Source organism: Perca fluviatilis, chromosome 22 (assembly GCF_010015445.1).
Source record: "Perca fluviatilis chromosome 22, GENO_Pfluv_1.0, whole genome shotgun sequence".
NCBI lineage: Eukaryota > Metazoa > Chordata > Actinopteri > Perciformes > Percidae > Perca > Perca fluviatilis.
Genome location: NC_053133.1, coordinates 5,987,636 through 6,002,511, shown reverse-complemented (window position 1 = coordinate 6,002,511; position 14,876 = coordinate 5,987,636). Strand labels below are relative to the sequence as shown.

General features: G+C 39.6%; 1 protein-coding gene across 6 annotated transcripts in view; it reads left to right on the top strand.

Moving 5' to 3' along the window:
- The window catches only part of LOC120552249 (E3 ubiquitin-protein ligase HECW1), a 92,857-nt gene that overhangs the window by 61,539 nt on the left and 16,442 nt on the right, over nucleotides 1-14,876 (top strand). For all 6 annotated transcript variants that reach the window (XM_039790120.1, XM_039790119.1, XM_039790121.1 and 3 more), the window contains 7 exons: nucleotides 2,006-2,159; nucleotides 3,653-3,756; nucleotides 4,138-4,244; nucleotides 6,654-6,839; nucleotides 9,518-9,652; nucleotides 10,623-10,737; nucleotides 10,854-10,950. In XM_039790120.1, the coding sequence (XP_039646054.1) occupies nucleotides 2,006-2,159; nucleotides 3,653-3,756; nucleotides 4,138-4,244; nucleotides 6,654-6,839; nucleotides 9,518-9,652; nucleotides 10,623-10,737; nucleotides 10,854-10,950 (898 nt within the window). The remainder of the gene's footprint in view (nucleotides 1-2,005; nucleotides 2,160-3,652; nucleotides 3,757-4,137; nucleotides 4,245-6,653; nucleotides 6,840-9,517; nucleotides 9,653-10,622; nucleotides 10,738-10,853; nucleotides 10,951-14,876) is intronic.

Below are 14,876 nucleotides of genomic sequence, written 5' to 3'. Positions count from 1 at the left end.
TGTGATAAATGAATCAACCAAATAGATTTGGCATTCAAAATTCAATTAAGCTGTTGTTTTTTAGGGGTTTGGTAAAGGCGGGTCATTTTTTACCCGGAGGACAAGGGGTGTATACAGAATGTGAAGACAACACAAGGGTCCTCTCGTATTTGCCACAAGAACTGGGTGTTTATACCCACAGACGGAAGTTGGCGGAATGGTAAAGAGTGTAATGAGTTTATCGACCCACTTGCGATAGAGCTGCTTGGTGAATGAACTTCATCTGCTGACTCTTCACCACCACTATGATTTTGTCCTGCTGCAGAGCTATTAGCTGAAAACCTCAAAGCATCATTGAGTAGACAGGCGAGGTCATCTGGCTGAGTTAAGTGCTCCTTACTGCCCCATATGTAATGTGACTGTTTCTGGGATAACTCGTGTGAGCCCGAACACTGGTCATAGCTGGTCACTGTGTGTAGCAGACTTGACATGCGTACCTGGTGACTGCATCACTGTTGTGTTTGCACTCTGAAGTAACGTCAATTCAAGAGTGGGCTTGTGAGATGGCTAGGGTGGCGGCGTTTGAAAAAATGTCATACAACAACATGGCATCATGACTTTGCGTAAACATACACGCCACTTTCCTAAAGCCAAATGGCGTGTTATCTGTACGCATTTTGAGCTATCCGCGTGTATGTCTACGCTGTATACAGCAGATGTAAACATACGACGCCACGTGGTGTGTTATTGTGAGAACGTGCCGTACTATCGCGAGAACGTGCCGTACTATCGAGAGAATGTCACGCGTATAAAAAAAAAATAAAAAATAAGGTTGGGTTTAGGAAAAGAACATTGGGAAAGGCTTTAGTAACACAAAAGAAACACGACGGTGACCAACGTCACACGCTTAGGAAAACAATAAATGGTTGGGTTTAGGAAAGACACATTGGGGAAGGCTTAAAAAAAAAAGAACGGTTGACAAACCGGGTGAAAGTTCTGTGTTTTACCCATCCGCGGACTTACGTCCTTTCATAATACTCGCTACGGCGAAAATTCACACGTAATGTAGGTCAATGGCGGCTGAACAGCGTTGATAAACACGCTAAAAAGCGATTATGCGTCTTGATAACACGCCAAAATGACATACGAATTGGTGTGTCATACATACGCCACTTCATGAGATCAGTCTGCATACAAAAGTTTTTTTCAGATAGGATGTCTACACGGGTGTGACAAAGTGGGCGATGCACTCACCCACTTGTCACTTGTGCTTATGTACATTTGTCCATGTTTATTCTACACACCACTCTCGAGTAAATAACTTTTAGGACGATGGAGTAATTGGGTGCGGTTAGGTCGCCTCTTTATAAGCTGTTACTATATTGGGTGACACACCAGAAGACCGCAAGACCGGATGATTTTCTTTACAAAATGGAGAGATACACTTATTTTCTCAATCATTTGCCCCCATAGGTTTGGATCCTACCACTAACCAGCTTGTCAGAAAATACCTGAAAGCCCTTGCAATTCAATGCAGGCATCAGCCTATGCATAAAGGCATTAATTACCCACTCAGGCTTCGTTTTATGATGTTACAGCATTAAAGTAGCGGGAAATGGAAAGACATATAGCCTAGTTTATTAAACTACTGAGGTCAAGTGTAAATGGTAATGAACCACTGTCCCTAGATGTATCTCAATAGCTATATGAGAATGTATATTTGTAAGTACGTTTTATTAGTATACAAATAATCCAATGTGTCCTATTGTGTACAGTTGAAAGGAAGCTTCACAGCTTGTACATTTTTTCAACTGATCAATAGAAAAAACAGTGAAATATTATGGATATTGGTTGACAATCAGACAATCATTTGGCTTTAGGGTTAAAGACTTTTAGAAGACTTCAAGAAAATGGTTTGTTTACATCCAGTTAACAGTAATGTGATTGACAAACACATTCTTAACAGTGGAATAGAAACTTAGCTAATAACATTTCCTAATTCTCCCCCACCTCTCTGTTGCCACAGACTGGGAAGCTCGTATCGACAGCCATGGCAGAGTTTTCTATGTGGACCACGTGAACCGGACCACAACCTGGCAGAGACCAAGCCACAGCAGCAAGTGTACCTCCGGCATCCCCCGCTCAGGATCCACACAGCAAATGGAACAACTCAACAGGAGGTGAGATTGTCAATACATATAGAGAGCTCCAACTATAAAGATTATAGTAGACACTATAGCCTTTATAAATCATGCGATATGTGTTGGCATACTAACACTAATGTTATTTGACAAAATACATCAATATTTTAACTGATGTGTTTCTTTTTAAGCACTATATGGGTATTTTTCTTAGTTAACAACATATTTCAATTGTAAAAACAATGTAGTGTGAATCAATGGCTTACTACATATGTATTGAATGGGGTATTAATTAAAAAATGTGCCTTTTAACCAATTTATAAATCAAAATAATTATTTGTACTCGTGATTGGGGCACCACCTTGTCTAAGAGCAGAAGGCGCTCAGATTAAGTGGATTAAATTATGATTACAGCTAAAGTATAATGTAATTTAATCACAAATAACATTCCAATCAATAAATATGGTATTTTTATCAGTCTTAGATTGAATGTCTGAAGTTCATAATTGCAAATTGACCCAAATTCTGCTCATGAACAAGACAGACAGACGACTTTATAAGTAAATGGAAGGGATTTATTAATCAATCAATCAATCAGAAGAATAGAGTAGAACAACATTACTATAACTAAGGCAGAAAAAATGAATGAGATATGAACACAGACTTTTTTAAAGAGAAAAACAGAAAACTTAGGAAGAAGACTAATAAATTAATTTAACTGAATTTAACCTGACTCAACAGAAGACTCAAAATGAGACATCAACCTGATCAGCATGTCTGATTGTTCCTACTTTTGTCGTGTTCGTCTCTCCGGCCTGTGGGGGCTATCGTCTCCGATAGCGGCTCACAGAAAGGGCAAAGGTTTTGTCCTCTGACGAGAACACTGCAGCGGCTCTCAATCGTGGGGAGGAACTTGATGTGGTCTCTTCTGGCTTCTTCTTTTACCCAGCGTAGCTTGGACCTGGGCAGCGAGACGGCGGCCAGTAGGGCATCCTTGGAGTCAATTGTTGCGTCAAACCGAGTTTTAATTAACCCAGTGGTCATTTGCGTTAAGCCATTTTTCGCTGCTAAGATCTTGGCCATTAGAACTTCTAGCGTTGGTTGAAGCGTTAAAACCATAAAAACAAGGGTCTTCACCCTGTAGGATGTCCAGTGTGACTGTGGAAGGCTTCATAATGGAACAGTATTCCTTGAGAAACTGGTATTCCCTGTCATTCATACATTTAATCTGAAGGTCTGTGCAAAGTTTATTGATGTCAGATAGGGGCATATAATCCAAGCAGAGGCGTCACAGAATGAGTTCCACCATGTTACTGTGGGGACAATCAACTTTCCATCACTGACCTCTTCCAGGCACTCGCGAGTATATATATATATATATAGGTCCCTTTAAAGCACCCAATGGTCACTTAGGGTAAATTATATTCACATTATAATGCCTTATAGCAGTGATTATTATGCATTATAAAATTATTATAATGTTTTCAAATTATGAGAATTATAATACACTAGGGTCCTTGTTGTTTCTGCAGGTACCAGAACATCCAAAGGACCATGGCCACAGAGGAGGATGGTGGGAGTCCTAGGTTAGAGCGGAGCGGCAGTACAGAGACTGATTCTGATACTGCTCAGACAGGTACAGTGTTGAGCCTCCTTACAGCTTAAACTGACATCCCTGCTATTTCAGTAAGGGATAATGTAGAGCGAGCCGGTCTTTATAGCAAATTCAACCAAGCCCACTAAGGAACAGACTAAAGAGATCATTTTTAAAGTGTTTTGGATTGTGTTTATGCAGATTTGTGGAACTACAAATTACTATTAGTTGAAGGATTAAATACCTGGTATTGGTAACGGTTCTATTTTTATTTTAATGTCATTTACTATTGTTTAACTTCTGATGCAGTACTTTTAAAGGTTAAATGCTATGTATTAGTACATATAATAGCTTAGTCAAAACCTACTTCAGTGCTTAAAAATACTATACAAAGAAAGTAATTTGCCCGTTGTCTATCTACAGGCCCCGCATCCCCTGTCAATCACCAGAAGATCAGCCATCTCCTCCAATCACCTGCTGTAAAGTTCATCACACACCCAGAATTCTTCACTGTGTTGCACAGTAACTATGTGAGTGCTACACACACAGAGAACATGGCCTATATATAGTATATTGTGCTGACTATGAGCTATATACTTTTGCTACAGGTCAGATATACAGTATTAACTAAATATTCAGAATTAAATTACATTTAAATGACAGTACATATACATATCTCTCTGACCATTACTTCTTTTTAATGTGTTAAAATAGTCTATGGTAGGATTAGGGTTAGACCAGTATATACAGTACAGGCCAAAAGTTTGGACACACCTTCTCATTCAATGCGTTTTCTTTATTTTCATGACTATTTACATTGTAGATTCTCACTGAAGGCATCAAAACTATGAATGAACACATGTGGAATGATGTACTTAACAAAAAAGTGTGAAATAACTGAAAACATGTCTTATATTTTAGATTTCTCAAAGTAGCCACCCTTTGCTTTTTTGATAGCGCTGCAAACCCTTGGTGTTCTCTCAATGAGCTTCATGAGGTAGTCACCTGAAATGGTTTTCACTTCACAGGTGTGCTTTGTCAGGGTTAATTAGTGGAATTTTCCAAGGGTGGCTACTTTGAAGAATCTAAAATATAAGACATGTTTTCAGTTATTTCACACTTTTTTGTTAAGTACATAATTCCACATGTGTTCATTCATAGTTTTGATGCCTTCAGTGAGAATCTACAATGTAAATAGTCATAAAAAATAAAAGGAAACGCATTGAATGAGAAAGTGTGTCCAAACTTTTGGCCAGTACTGTATGCTGCCCATGTAGAATCTGAATTTAGGTTGACGGCTTCAACCTGAGTTAGAATAATTTATAAATGATGATGATAAATTCTTCAACAAACAGTTTAGACCATTGGATTGCAATCATCATACTGAAGGTCGATGAGAGTGCAGATGTCCAACTTTCAGGAAAGAACCCTCCATCTGTCTTTACATTTTTTAGTTAAATAACTGCAAACTGCACAAACACTATACTGGCCTCATCTTATTCCCATCTGAAAAGCCGTCGTTGGAAACTGTTTGGAAAAGGGCACTTTGAAAAACTACTTGGCAGGAGATTGGATGAACTGTCTGTCTGTCAAACTCTTGCTGAAGGTGTGCTAACACCACACCAAAATTCCATTGTCAAAATTTATTTTAGCACTACTACTACTACTTTGATAAAGTCTGTATCCACTATACAGCACTTAAAGCCAACTCATTTTTACAGCTAGTTTACCTGTTACTCTCTCATTATTTCCTTCTTCCAAAACAGCCAAGAGTTGAGTTGAAAATCATGATGCTGCAGTCCATAATACATTTACGAGTGGTGATCCGCAGCCGAAGATCATCCATTTTGTTTGCTAAATACCGTACATTTTTACATCAGTGCTAATGTCAGCTCTGACATTTGCCACACGCTGCGGTACCGCTCCCTCACTTGGGCAAGCGAGGTGACGTTAGAGGCGGCAAAGAGAGGAGACCGCTTCGTTGAAAACAAAAATACATATAGGCTGGAAATGAACCGGTAGATCGAAAGCTTTGCCTTGTGGCTCATCTCTCTCAACGGTGCGGTAGAGGAATGCAATACTGCCCCCGCTGATTCAATTCTCCGGCTCCATTGTCCCCTCACTCGCAAACAAGACCTCAAGATACTTGAACTCCTTAATTTGGGGTAAAGACTCATTCCCTACCCTGCTTTGAACCATGGCCTCAGATTTAGAGGTGCTGATCCTGATCCCAGCTGTGAACCGATCCAGTGAGTGCTGAAGGTCACGGGCCGATGAGGCCAACAGGACCACATCATCTTCAAAAAGGAGCGATGAGATCCCCAGCTCACCGAACCGCAACCCCTCCCCACCCATCTGAGGTTCTATTGGCCGAACCCTCCTTTCCAGCACTTTGCAGTAGACTTTACCAGGGAGGCTGAGAAGTGTGATACCCCTGTAATTGGCACACACTGTCTCTTTTTAAACAGGGGAAACACCACTCCTTAGGCACAGTCCCAGACTTTCATGCAGTGTTGAAGAAGCGTGTCAAGACAGCCTCTCCACACCCAAAGCTTTCAGCCTTTCTGGATGGTTATCAGCAATCCAGTCTTAATACATTTTAATACTTAATTATATAAAATCACTGAAACATGTTAGAATATAGACAAATACAATCATACTGTATATCTCCTGAAGAAGACTTTTTGACTTTTGAATTAACTTTCTGCGACAAATGCTACACAAGTAGAAAGATGCCAGGAAACAGCAACTTTATAAAAAAGGATAATAATAGTGTGACTGGTCCGTGTTTGGACCCTAATTAATATGTTTTAAGACTTTAAGACTTTTAAGACCTAATACATGGCCAAAATAAAATCCAAAAATCATGTATTACTGTCAGAAACACAGTACTTTAACTTTTAAATGTCAAAGTAAACTTGTAGATGTTCTCTCTCCAGGCAGCCTACCGGATGTTCACCAGCAGCAGTTGTGTGAAACACATGATCCTGAAGGTGCGTCGCGATGCCAGGAACTTTGAGCGCTACCAACATAACCGGGACCTGGTGGTTTTCCTCAACAAGTTTGCAGACACTCAGCTGGATCTGCCAAGAGGCTGGGAGATCAAGACTGACCCCCAGGGCAAGGTAGGTGACATATGTAAAAGCACTGTGCAAATGCAATGTCGCTGTGATATTTGAGATACAAAATGTACATTCTTTTGTCCTCTTGTTGGTGTTAAAAAGCATTTTTTTTTTTTTTACTATTATTTCAACAATTACAAAATACATACACAAGATATTGGGCCTCATGTAAGAACATTTTCGTATTCTTTTTTGTGGCAACAGGCAAAACATAAGTTACACTTACGAGGAATTTGCTTTGGTGATTGGTCCATACATAAACAAACATATTAAACATTATAATGAAATACACACTAAATACAGAAACAAATAGCTATTTAACATAGGCAAAAGGAGGCTGAATGGATTGAGTGCAGAATGTGTAAAAAGCATATACATATAGTATGTACAATGGGCAGGTGTAATAGTCCAGGATGGAAATGAATGCAAAGTGTAGTGACTAGGGTTGGGGGGGTTAAGAGTCAGTGTCAGGGGGGTTCCGGGGCCTTGTTAATAAGGCTGACTGCAGAGGGGAAGAAGTTTTTGTGGCGTGAGGTTTTGGTCCTGCAAGAGGGGAGGGGTTCAAACTAGGGTTTAATCGCGGGATTCCCGGGAAATCTGATTAAGACTATTTCCCAATTCCCGGGAAAGTTTATGACGGGAAACGGGAAATAAAATAAAATAAAAAATGCAAGGAGTGCATGTCTATTGTTGTCATACGGTAACGTTGATGCAGGCGGCGGTGCCGTACCGTAGCTACGGTAATAGAGACTCACTAAATTCATTACGCAGCAGTAGGCTACATCCGTGGAGGCGGAGAGAACGTTTTCTATCTGCGGCCAATTTGTCGCCAAAATTTGAAACCGCGAGACACTTCCAAAAGAAAAAGAAAGAAGGGCAGGGTGAGAATGCATTGTAAACTAAAAGAAATATGTAGCCTTGTAAGTTGTCACGAGTTCAGTGCAATGCTGATATTACGGCAGTGTTTAGGCTGTTTTTTTTGTTGTTTTTTTTTAATTCAATTTTACATCTTTTTGCAGTGCACAGTTGTACATTTCTGTGGGTCGTTTTCTTTAATTTAGTTGAACTTGTATGTGTTTAAAAGAGAAATATGCCTGCCCTGCCCTAATAAAGAAATGTTTGGTTAACTTTGAGGGATTATTCCCGTTTGCAGCCGCTTACAAACCTCAACAGCCACAGAATGGATTTCGTTTTACAGAATGGTTTAGGAATCATTCAGTGGTTTACTTTTTATATATATAATTTTTTTATATTTTTTTATAATGGAGTTCTGTAAAATATTGTTTTTATAAGGGTTGCCTAGATTTTCAGAAGACAAGTCACCGACATTCCACTCGGCATTTCATAATTATCGCTGCAGCAGATGTCACGCACGCAGCTCACTTGATCACGCAGCAGAATTGATCATTGCAAACTGTGTTGATGATGGACATAAACTGTGTTCTTTTGCCCTAATAATGATACAAATAATATAAAAAATACCAGTGTGTCATATATCAGGTTAAACTCTTTGTGAAACATGAACAAATACAAACAATGAATGCCACAGAATTTTCTTTTATTATCCAGTTTGACAGTCAGTTATAACGGAAAAAGAACATAAATAAACTTCTTTAACGTAGACTTTCTTTAGGGCTTTATTACGTGGTATCGGATCGGTGCATAAAATCCAGTACTTCCCAATACCGATACCAACGTTTTAGGCAGTATTGGAGCCGATACCGATACCAGTATCGGTATCGGAACATCTTTAATTATTAGTATAAGCATTAACATCCCGAAATTTTCCATGTTAAGCTACCTGTTCAGCTTTATTTGTGGGCAGATTTAATTGTTGTTACCAAAGAGAAAAAAGAAGAATTTGGTGCCATGCTTAAATATGTCATGCACATGCGAATTAAGTTGTTAACCAAGTTTCATTAAATTAAAGTCAACAGAATTGTAGAAATATCAAGTTTTGATGTTACTGTAGCGTCCGTTGTGGGTAGAAATGCATATGTTACACACTTGTGCAATGTGAATGTATGTACAACATACCCAAATTTGGTTGCAATCCAATTTAGCATCAAGTGAATCAGGGCACAACTCAAAAGTTTGGTAACCAATTAATAGTTCATGTATTTCTTCTTGTACCAGGTTTGGTGAAGATTAGATGATATATGTGCCAAAGGAGCAAAAAAAAACAAAAAAATAATAAATGGTGGAAACATTTGAACACATTGTGCAAATATTGTTTTGCTTAGCCAAAAGCTAAAACATGTACCCCACCACATGGTGGTGCTATTGGTACCATGTTTTATGTGAATCATTTCCAAATGGGGCAGCTGTCCATAAAGTATGAATACTTTAACATTAAGACCACACACACCCAGCTCCTAAACTGCACGCCGCCTATCAATTTACGACACACCCAGTGTCCAAACTGCACACACACACACAAACTTTCGCAGCTAGATCTGTCACTCCAGGCCTAATGCAATAACTTTTTGTATTCACTGCTCCCTGTATTTCTATTTTTCTATTTACATATTTTTTGTTATTTATTTATACCATGGGTAATATGAGTATTTATAGTATGAGAAATGTGTACGTGGTCATGAGTGAGGTTTGTGGGTGTGTATCTGGCAGATCATTCAAAATCATTCTGTATAATTTCAGTTGCTTTTTGTTCTGTCTCTCAGTCTTTCTTTGTGGACCACAACAGTCGAGCCACGACCTTCATTGACCCTCGCATCCCTCTGCAAAATGGTCGGCTGCCTGGCCACCTCGCTCACAGGCAACATCTGCAGAGACTACGCAGCTATAGCGCTGGGGAGGTAGTCACACACACCTGTCCTTTCGATTCAGAACTCTGAATGCAACTAGTTTGCAACTACTTACTAGTTGCATTTATATCCACATATAAATTGTATATTCCCTTCCTAAAAGTCAACTCATGTAAAAAGCAGTCAATGAAAATAGAGATGCTCTCCGTAAGCTGATATAGCACTCAGCCACAAGCCCATTGGTTCCTAGTAAAGACGTGAATCTAAAAAGACAGCTCAGAAATATATACATTTTTACAAAAGGCTTAGTAATTTCCTAAAACATCTGGTCACTGTAGTTTTTAACAAATGTTGATCAAGCCAGAGAAAATAGTGCAATTAAGTACAGTGTGTGTGTGTTTGTGTGTGTGTGTGTATATATGTGTGATTCTGTGCGTGTTCATGGTAATGAAGGAACATGTCAACCAGTGCAAAAGTGTGGCTCATTGATGTGTTTTTGTGATACTTTTTGGATAACAGAGGTGGTGCAGAGGAATTATATATATCATGCTTTGGATATACACACACACACAAACATTATAGGAAGATCAGATTAGTTTGGGTGCACAAGGGATTTGTCGATAAGAAGAAAAATACAGAACATCACCAGAATTGGTGGTATGGTAAACGTCCACAACTCAATTGTGTTTGCTGGAAGTTTCAACATCAGTTCAGCTAAAGAATGTAAAAAGTAAATAAAAAATTGCAGGAAGTTTCATCATTTGCAGGATTTCAGCTTCAATACTAACGTGACACTAGCTATGCTAGATAATGTGCACATCAGATCCATTAACAAGTAGACATTGGTGACTGGTTGACTGCATCCTGCTCACATGCTGACATTACCTAGAAATGTTCTAGAAAGATCAGATTTATTAGAGGTAAACAGCGATCAGTGTACCTAGTAGGCTTTAAGGGCTTTTTCGGAAGATTAACTGTTAAATAGTCAACAGTCATGTGTCCCGTTGGTGTTTATTCCCAGGCCTCTGAAGTGTCCAGGAGTCGTGGGGCGTCTCTAATGGCCAGGCCTGGAAACAGCCTGGTAGCCGCCATACGAAGCCAGCACAACAACAACTCACAACAGCTGACTGCTCCGTGTAGGCACTGTCATAACACGATCAACCTAATGCAATGCATTTAACACTCACTTATTCTTTCGAATGACTTTCTATGTGTTAATGTACTGCTGCTCTCTGTTTGTCTCTCTCACTAGCTTACAATGACAAAATAGTGGCATTCCTTCGACAGCCAAACATATTTGATATGTTGCAGGAGCGACAGCCAAGCCTTAGCCGAAACCATGCACTGAGGTATGCTTCTTTCTTAATGGATTGAATCAGTAATATTGAAGTCGACTTTGATTTTTATTGTCACTGTCCATATGTATGTGGGGCGGGCTCCTGGCTCACGATTGTTCCATGCAAAAACATAATCTTCTAAAGCTGTTTTTTAAATACTCGATTGCTGATGTTCATTGCTGTCCGGTGTTAGATGGATAAAACATTTTTATATACATTATTACTGCTACTACAGTATTCCTCCCTCTTCATCCTTCCCTCCTTTCTCTCTCCCATCCTCTGATATCTTTTATCTTTTTCTTTTTTTCCTGCACTTTTTACATAGTTTTGAAATCTCATCCACTATCCAAGCAAGAGAAATCCAACCAAGTGGTGAGATAGTGGTGTTATGCTTTTATACACGTCATCAAATGAACTTTAACTTGGCTTGCAACAACCTGAATGGTTTTTACTAATTAGTCCGACTTTGTATGCTGTGACACAAAGGAACTGTTACTCCCATTATTTCTTTACAAGCAATGTAGCATTTAAAAGGCTATTTTTTAAAGCCTGGTACAGTGCTCACTTCACATAAAATGCTACAATATTACTTCCAGCTAACCTCATGGAGAACAACAACAGCAAAACAGCGTCGGTCCAGCTCCTTTAAAAACCACAACATCCATCAGCGCTATGGAGATCTGGCAATAAGTAGGCTAATGCTACCGACAAGAGCCAACCAACAAAAGGATGGTGGAGGATTTGGTGTCAGAGGAGTGAAAAGCAAAGGCGCCTATTTTGCAATATTTCAGATTTAAACCCAATCTTTTCTTGTAAAATGTCATGTGTATTTCATAACACTGGTGTTGTCACAATTATCATTATTTATATTATTAATATGTGGGAAACTTTCCTCACCGTTGCATCCCTAGTCCTAACTGCCCAAATATCAAGAAAGCTGCATATTTTGTTGCTAGTCCAGGTCAGACTTTGATTTATTCTACGCCTTGTTGCTAGTAACTGTGCACATTTGCCTCCTAGAATGCAAAGTTCACCTGGTCATGGGAGCCATTTAGCTTAAACCTTGTTGTTGGTCCAGATCAAGGTTTCACATTCCTACCACAAATGAACTACTATTTCCATATTCTCTAAAGGGTCACTGGATAACAAAGAGAGTCTGATTCAACCAGACTAAACAACGCCCTTAAAGGTCCCATGGCATGAAAATTTCACTTTATGAGGTTTTTTAACATTAATATACGTTCCCCCAGCCTGCCTATGGTCCCCCAGTGGCTAGAAATGGTGATAGGTGTAAACCGAGAAAATGAAAGCTCAGATGGGCCGATCTGGAATCTTCTCCTTATGAGGTCATAAGGAGCAAGGTTACCTCCCCTTTTTCTGCTTTGCCCGCCCAGAGAATTTGGCCCACCCAGGAGAGAGAGACATCATGGCTTTCAAACGAGCAAAGTGGCAGTTGGTCAAGGCCACACCCCCAACCTTCACCTTGCCCCCCCCCTCTCCTCCTCAATAGCTACAGACACAGAAATGGCACATCCTAAGGAAAGCTCATTGTGGGACTGGCTCTAGTGGCTGTAATTCTGCACCAAGGCTGAATTTTGATACAGTATTATATACAGTATTAGGGGACCACTAAGGTCTATATAAAAGAGACTTCAGATACAGTATTAAGGGACCACTAAGGTCTATATAAAAGAGACTTCAGATACAGTATTAGGGGACCACTAAGGCCTATATCAAAGAGACTTCAGATACAGTATTAGGGGACCACTAAGGTCTATATAAAAGAGACTTCAGATACAGTATTAGGGGACCACTAAGGCCTATATAAAAGAGACTTCAGATACAGTATTAGGGGACCACTAAGGCCTATATCAAAGAGACTTCAGATACAGTATTAGGGGACCACTAAGGCCTATATCAAAGAGACTTCAGATACAGTATTAGGGGACCACTAAGGTCTATATAAAAGAGACTTCAGATACAGTATTAGGGGACCACTAAGGTCTATATAAGAGACTTCAGATACAGTATTAGGGGACCACTAAGGTCTATATAAAAGAGACTTCAGATACAGTATTAGGGGACCACTAAGGTATATATAAAAGAGACTTCAGATACAGTATTAGGGGACCACTAAGGTCTATATAAAAGAGACTTCAGATACAGTATTAGGGGACCACTAAGGTATATATAAAAGAGACTTCAGGTACAGTATTAGGGGACCACTAAGGTCTATATAAAAGAGACTTCAGATACAGTATTAGGGGACCACTAAGGTCTATATAAAAGAGATTTCAGATACAGTATTAGGGGACCACTAAGGCCTATATAAAAGAGACTTCAGATACAGTATTAGGGGACCACAAGTAGGGTTGGGTACCGAAACTCGGTGCCAATAGGGAACCGGTGCCGACGTAAACGGTAGTAACGAGACCGAATAAGAACGAAAATTTTGGTGCCTCATTTCGGTGCTTGACTTTACACTACACCTGACAGCATGTAACGTTAGCCTACCTTTAGCTAGCAGCTGGATTAAACACCGGTAAAATGTTGACAGCTAACGTTAAACAGTGTAAAGTGTGACTGTATTTTACTGTGGAGGACTTCAACAGCGGGATGTAATAGTCTGCAATGCAGCAGCTGCCGTTGTCGCAATTCATAGATATACAGTATGTTTATATGGTCGGAATGAAACAACACAGACGGTGCGTTCACTTGCAGCTGCCGTTGTCGGAATTAAACAACACAGACGGTGCATTCACTTAAAACAGGTAGCCTCGTGGTGCATTCACAGTAATTGTAAAATACCCTTTTCCCATCTGGGGTTCAACAGCAATTTACTGGTGAAATAACTTATTGTTATTGTTATAGTTATTACATTATTATTAAATCTTTAATTTTGACCATGTCCTTAGCAATAAACAAGTCACTGACTGTTGTTTACTACCCTTATTTTTTTTTTTACTTTATTGAAAAGTACCGATTCAGGCGCCGTTTAGGCACCGGAACCGTTTTAAAAGTATCGATTTAGCACCGGAACCGAAAAAAAACCAAACGATACCCAACCCTAACCACAAGCTAGCTTGTGTGGTTTGGTTTTGGTTGGTGTGTTTGCCCATTTGGTTTTGGTCGTATAGGCTGGTATGAAAACTGTCACTTAAACTCTAGCAAAGACATATGATGCCTAGTTACAGTCTCGACTATTAATACTAGTAACTAATTATTTCTTTGTGACAGATCTAGATTTTATTTACCCAAGGAGACTTTAATCTTTTTCCGGAAATGCCTTGTTTGCCAATGAGCAGCTTCACTGGAGAAATATCCCCACCTACAGTAGCTTTATCCTGCCAGTCTGGGGATCAGACCAGCAGCCTTCTGGTTAAAATCGTGCCTTAGGCCACCGCTGCGCCATAAATAAATACATGAAAGGCACTCACTTTACTAGAATTTGATTTCTAAAGCAGTCAATAAAGGCAGGGAAACCCATTAGTTTAAGCTGATTCTGAGAATGAAATGAAAGTTGGACCAGTTTGTTCCAGTCTGTTTCAGTTGGTATTGACAACCCATGACGTTACTTGTTTGTCACCCCAAGGGAGACATATGGGTAAATAAAACCAGGAAGAAGAGGAATGGAGATTCCGCCAATTCCCTCTGTAGGCTCTCCAGTCCGTGTTCTCCATCAGCCTCTCAATCCATTGTCCTCCTTTTTTGGCCTTTTCAGTGCAAATGTCACACTACATAAACAGTGCCAGCTGTTGCCATCCAAGTTTGTTTTGGTAAAAGGACACCCGAAAATCTGCGTTCTCGAGGGATTTGGGTGACTACCTCCACAACTCCAGTCTTTACTAACCAGTAACGACATACTGTTGAAAATTAATTGTGCCAGTTTTAAAGGGATCATTGAAGAATGAAAGAATATTTTTTTTTATTCCTTGACA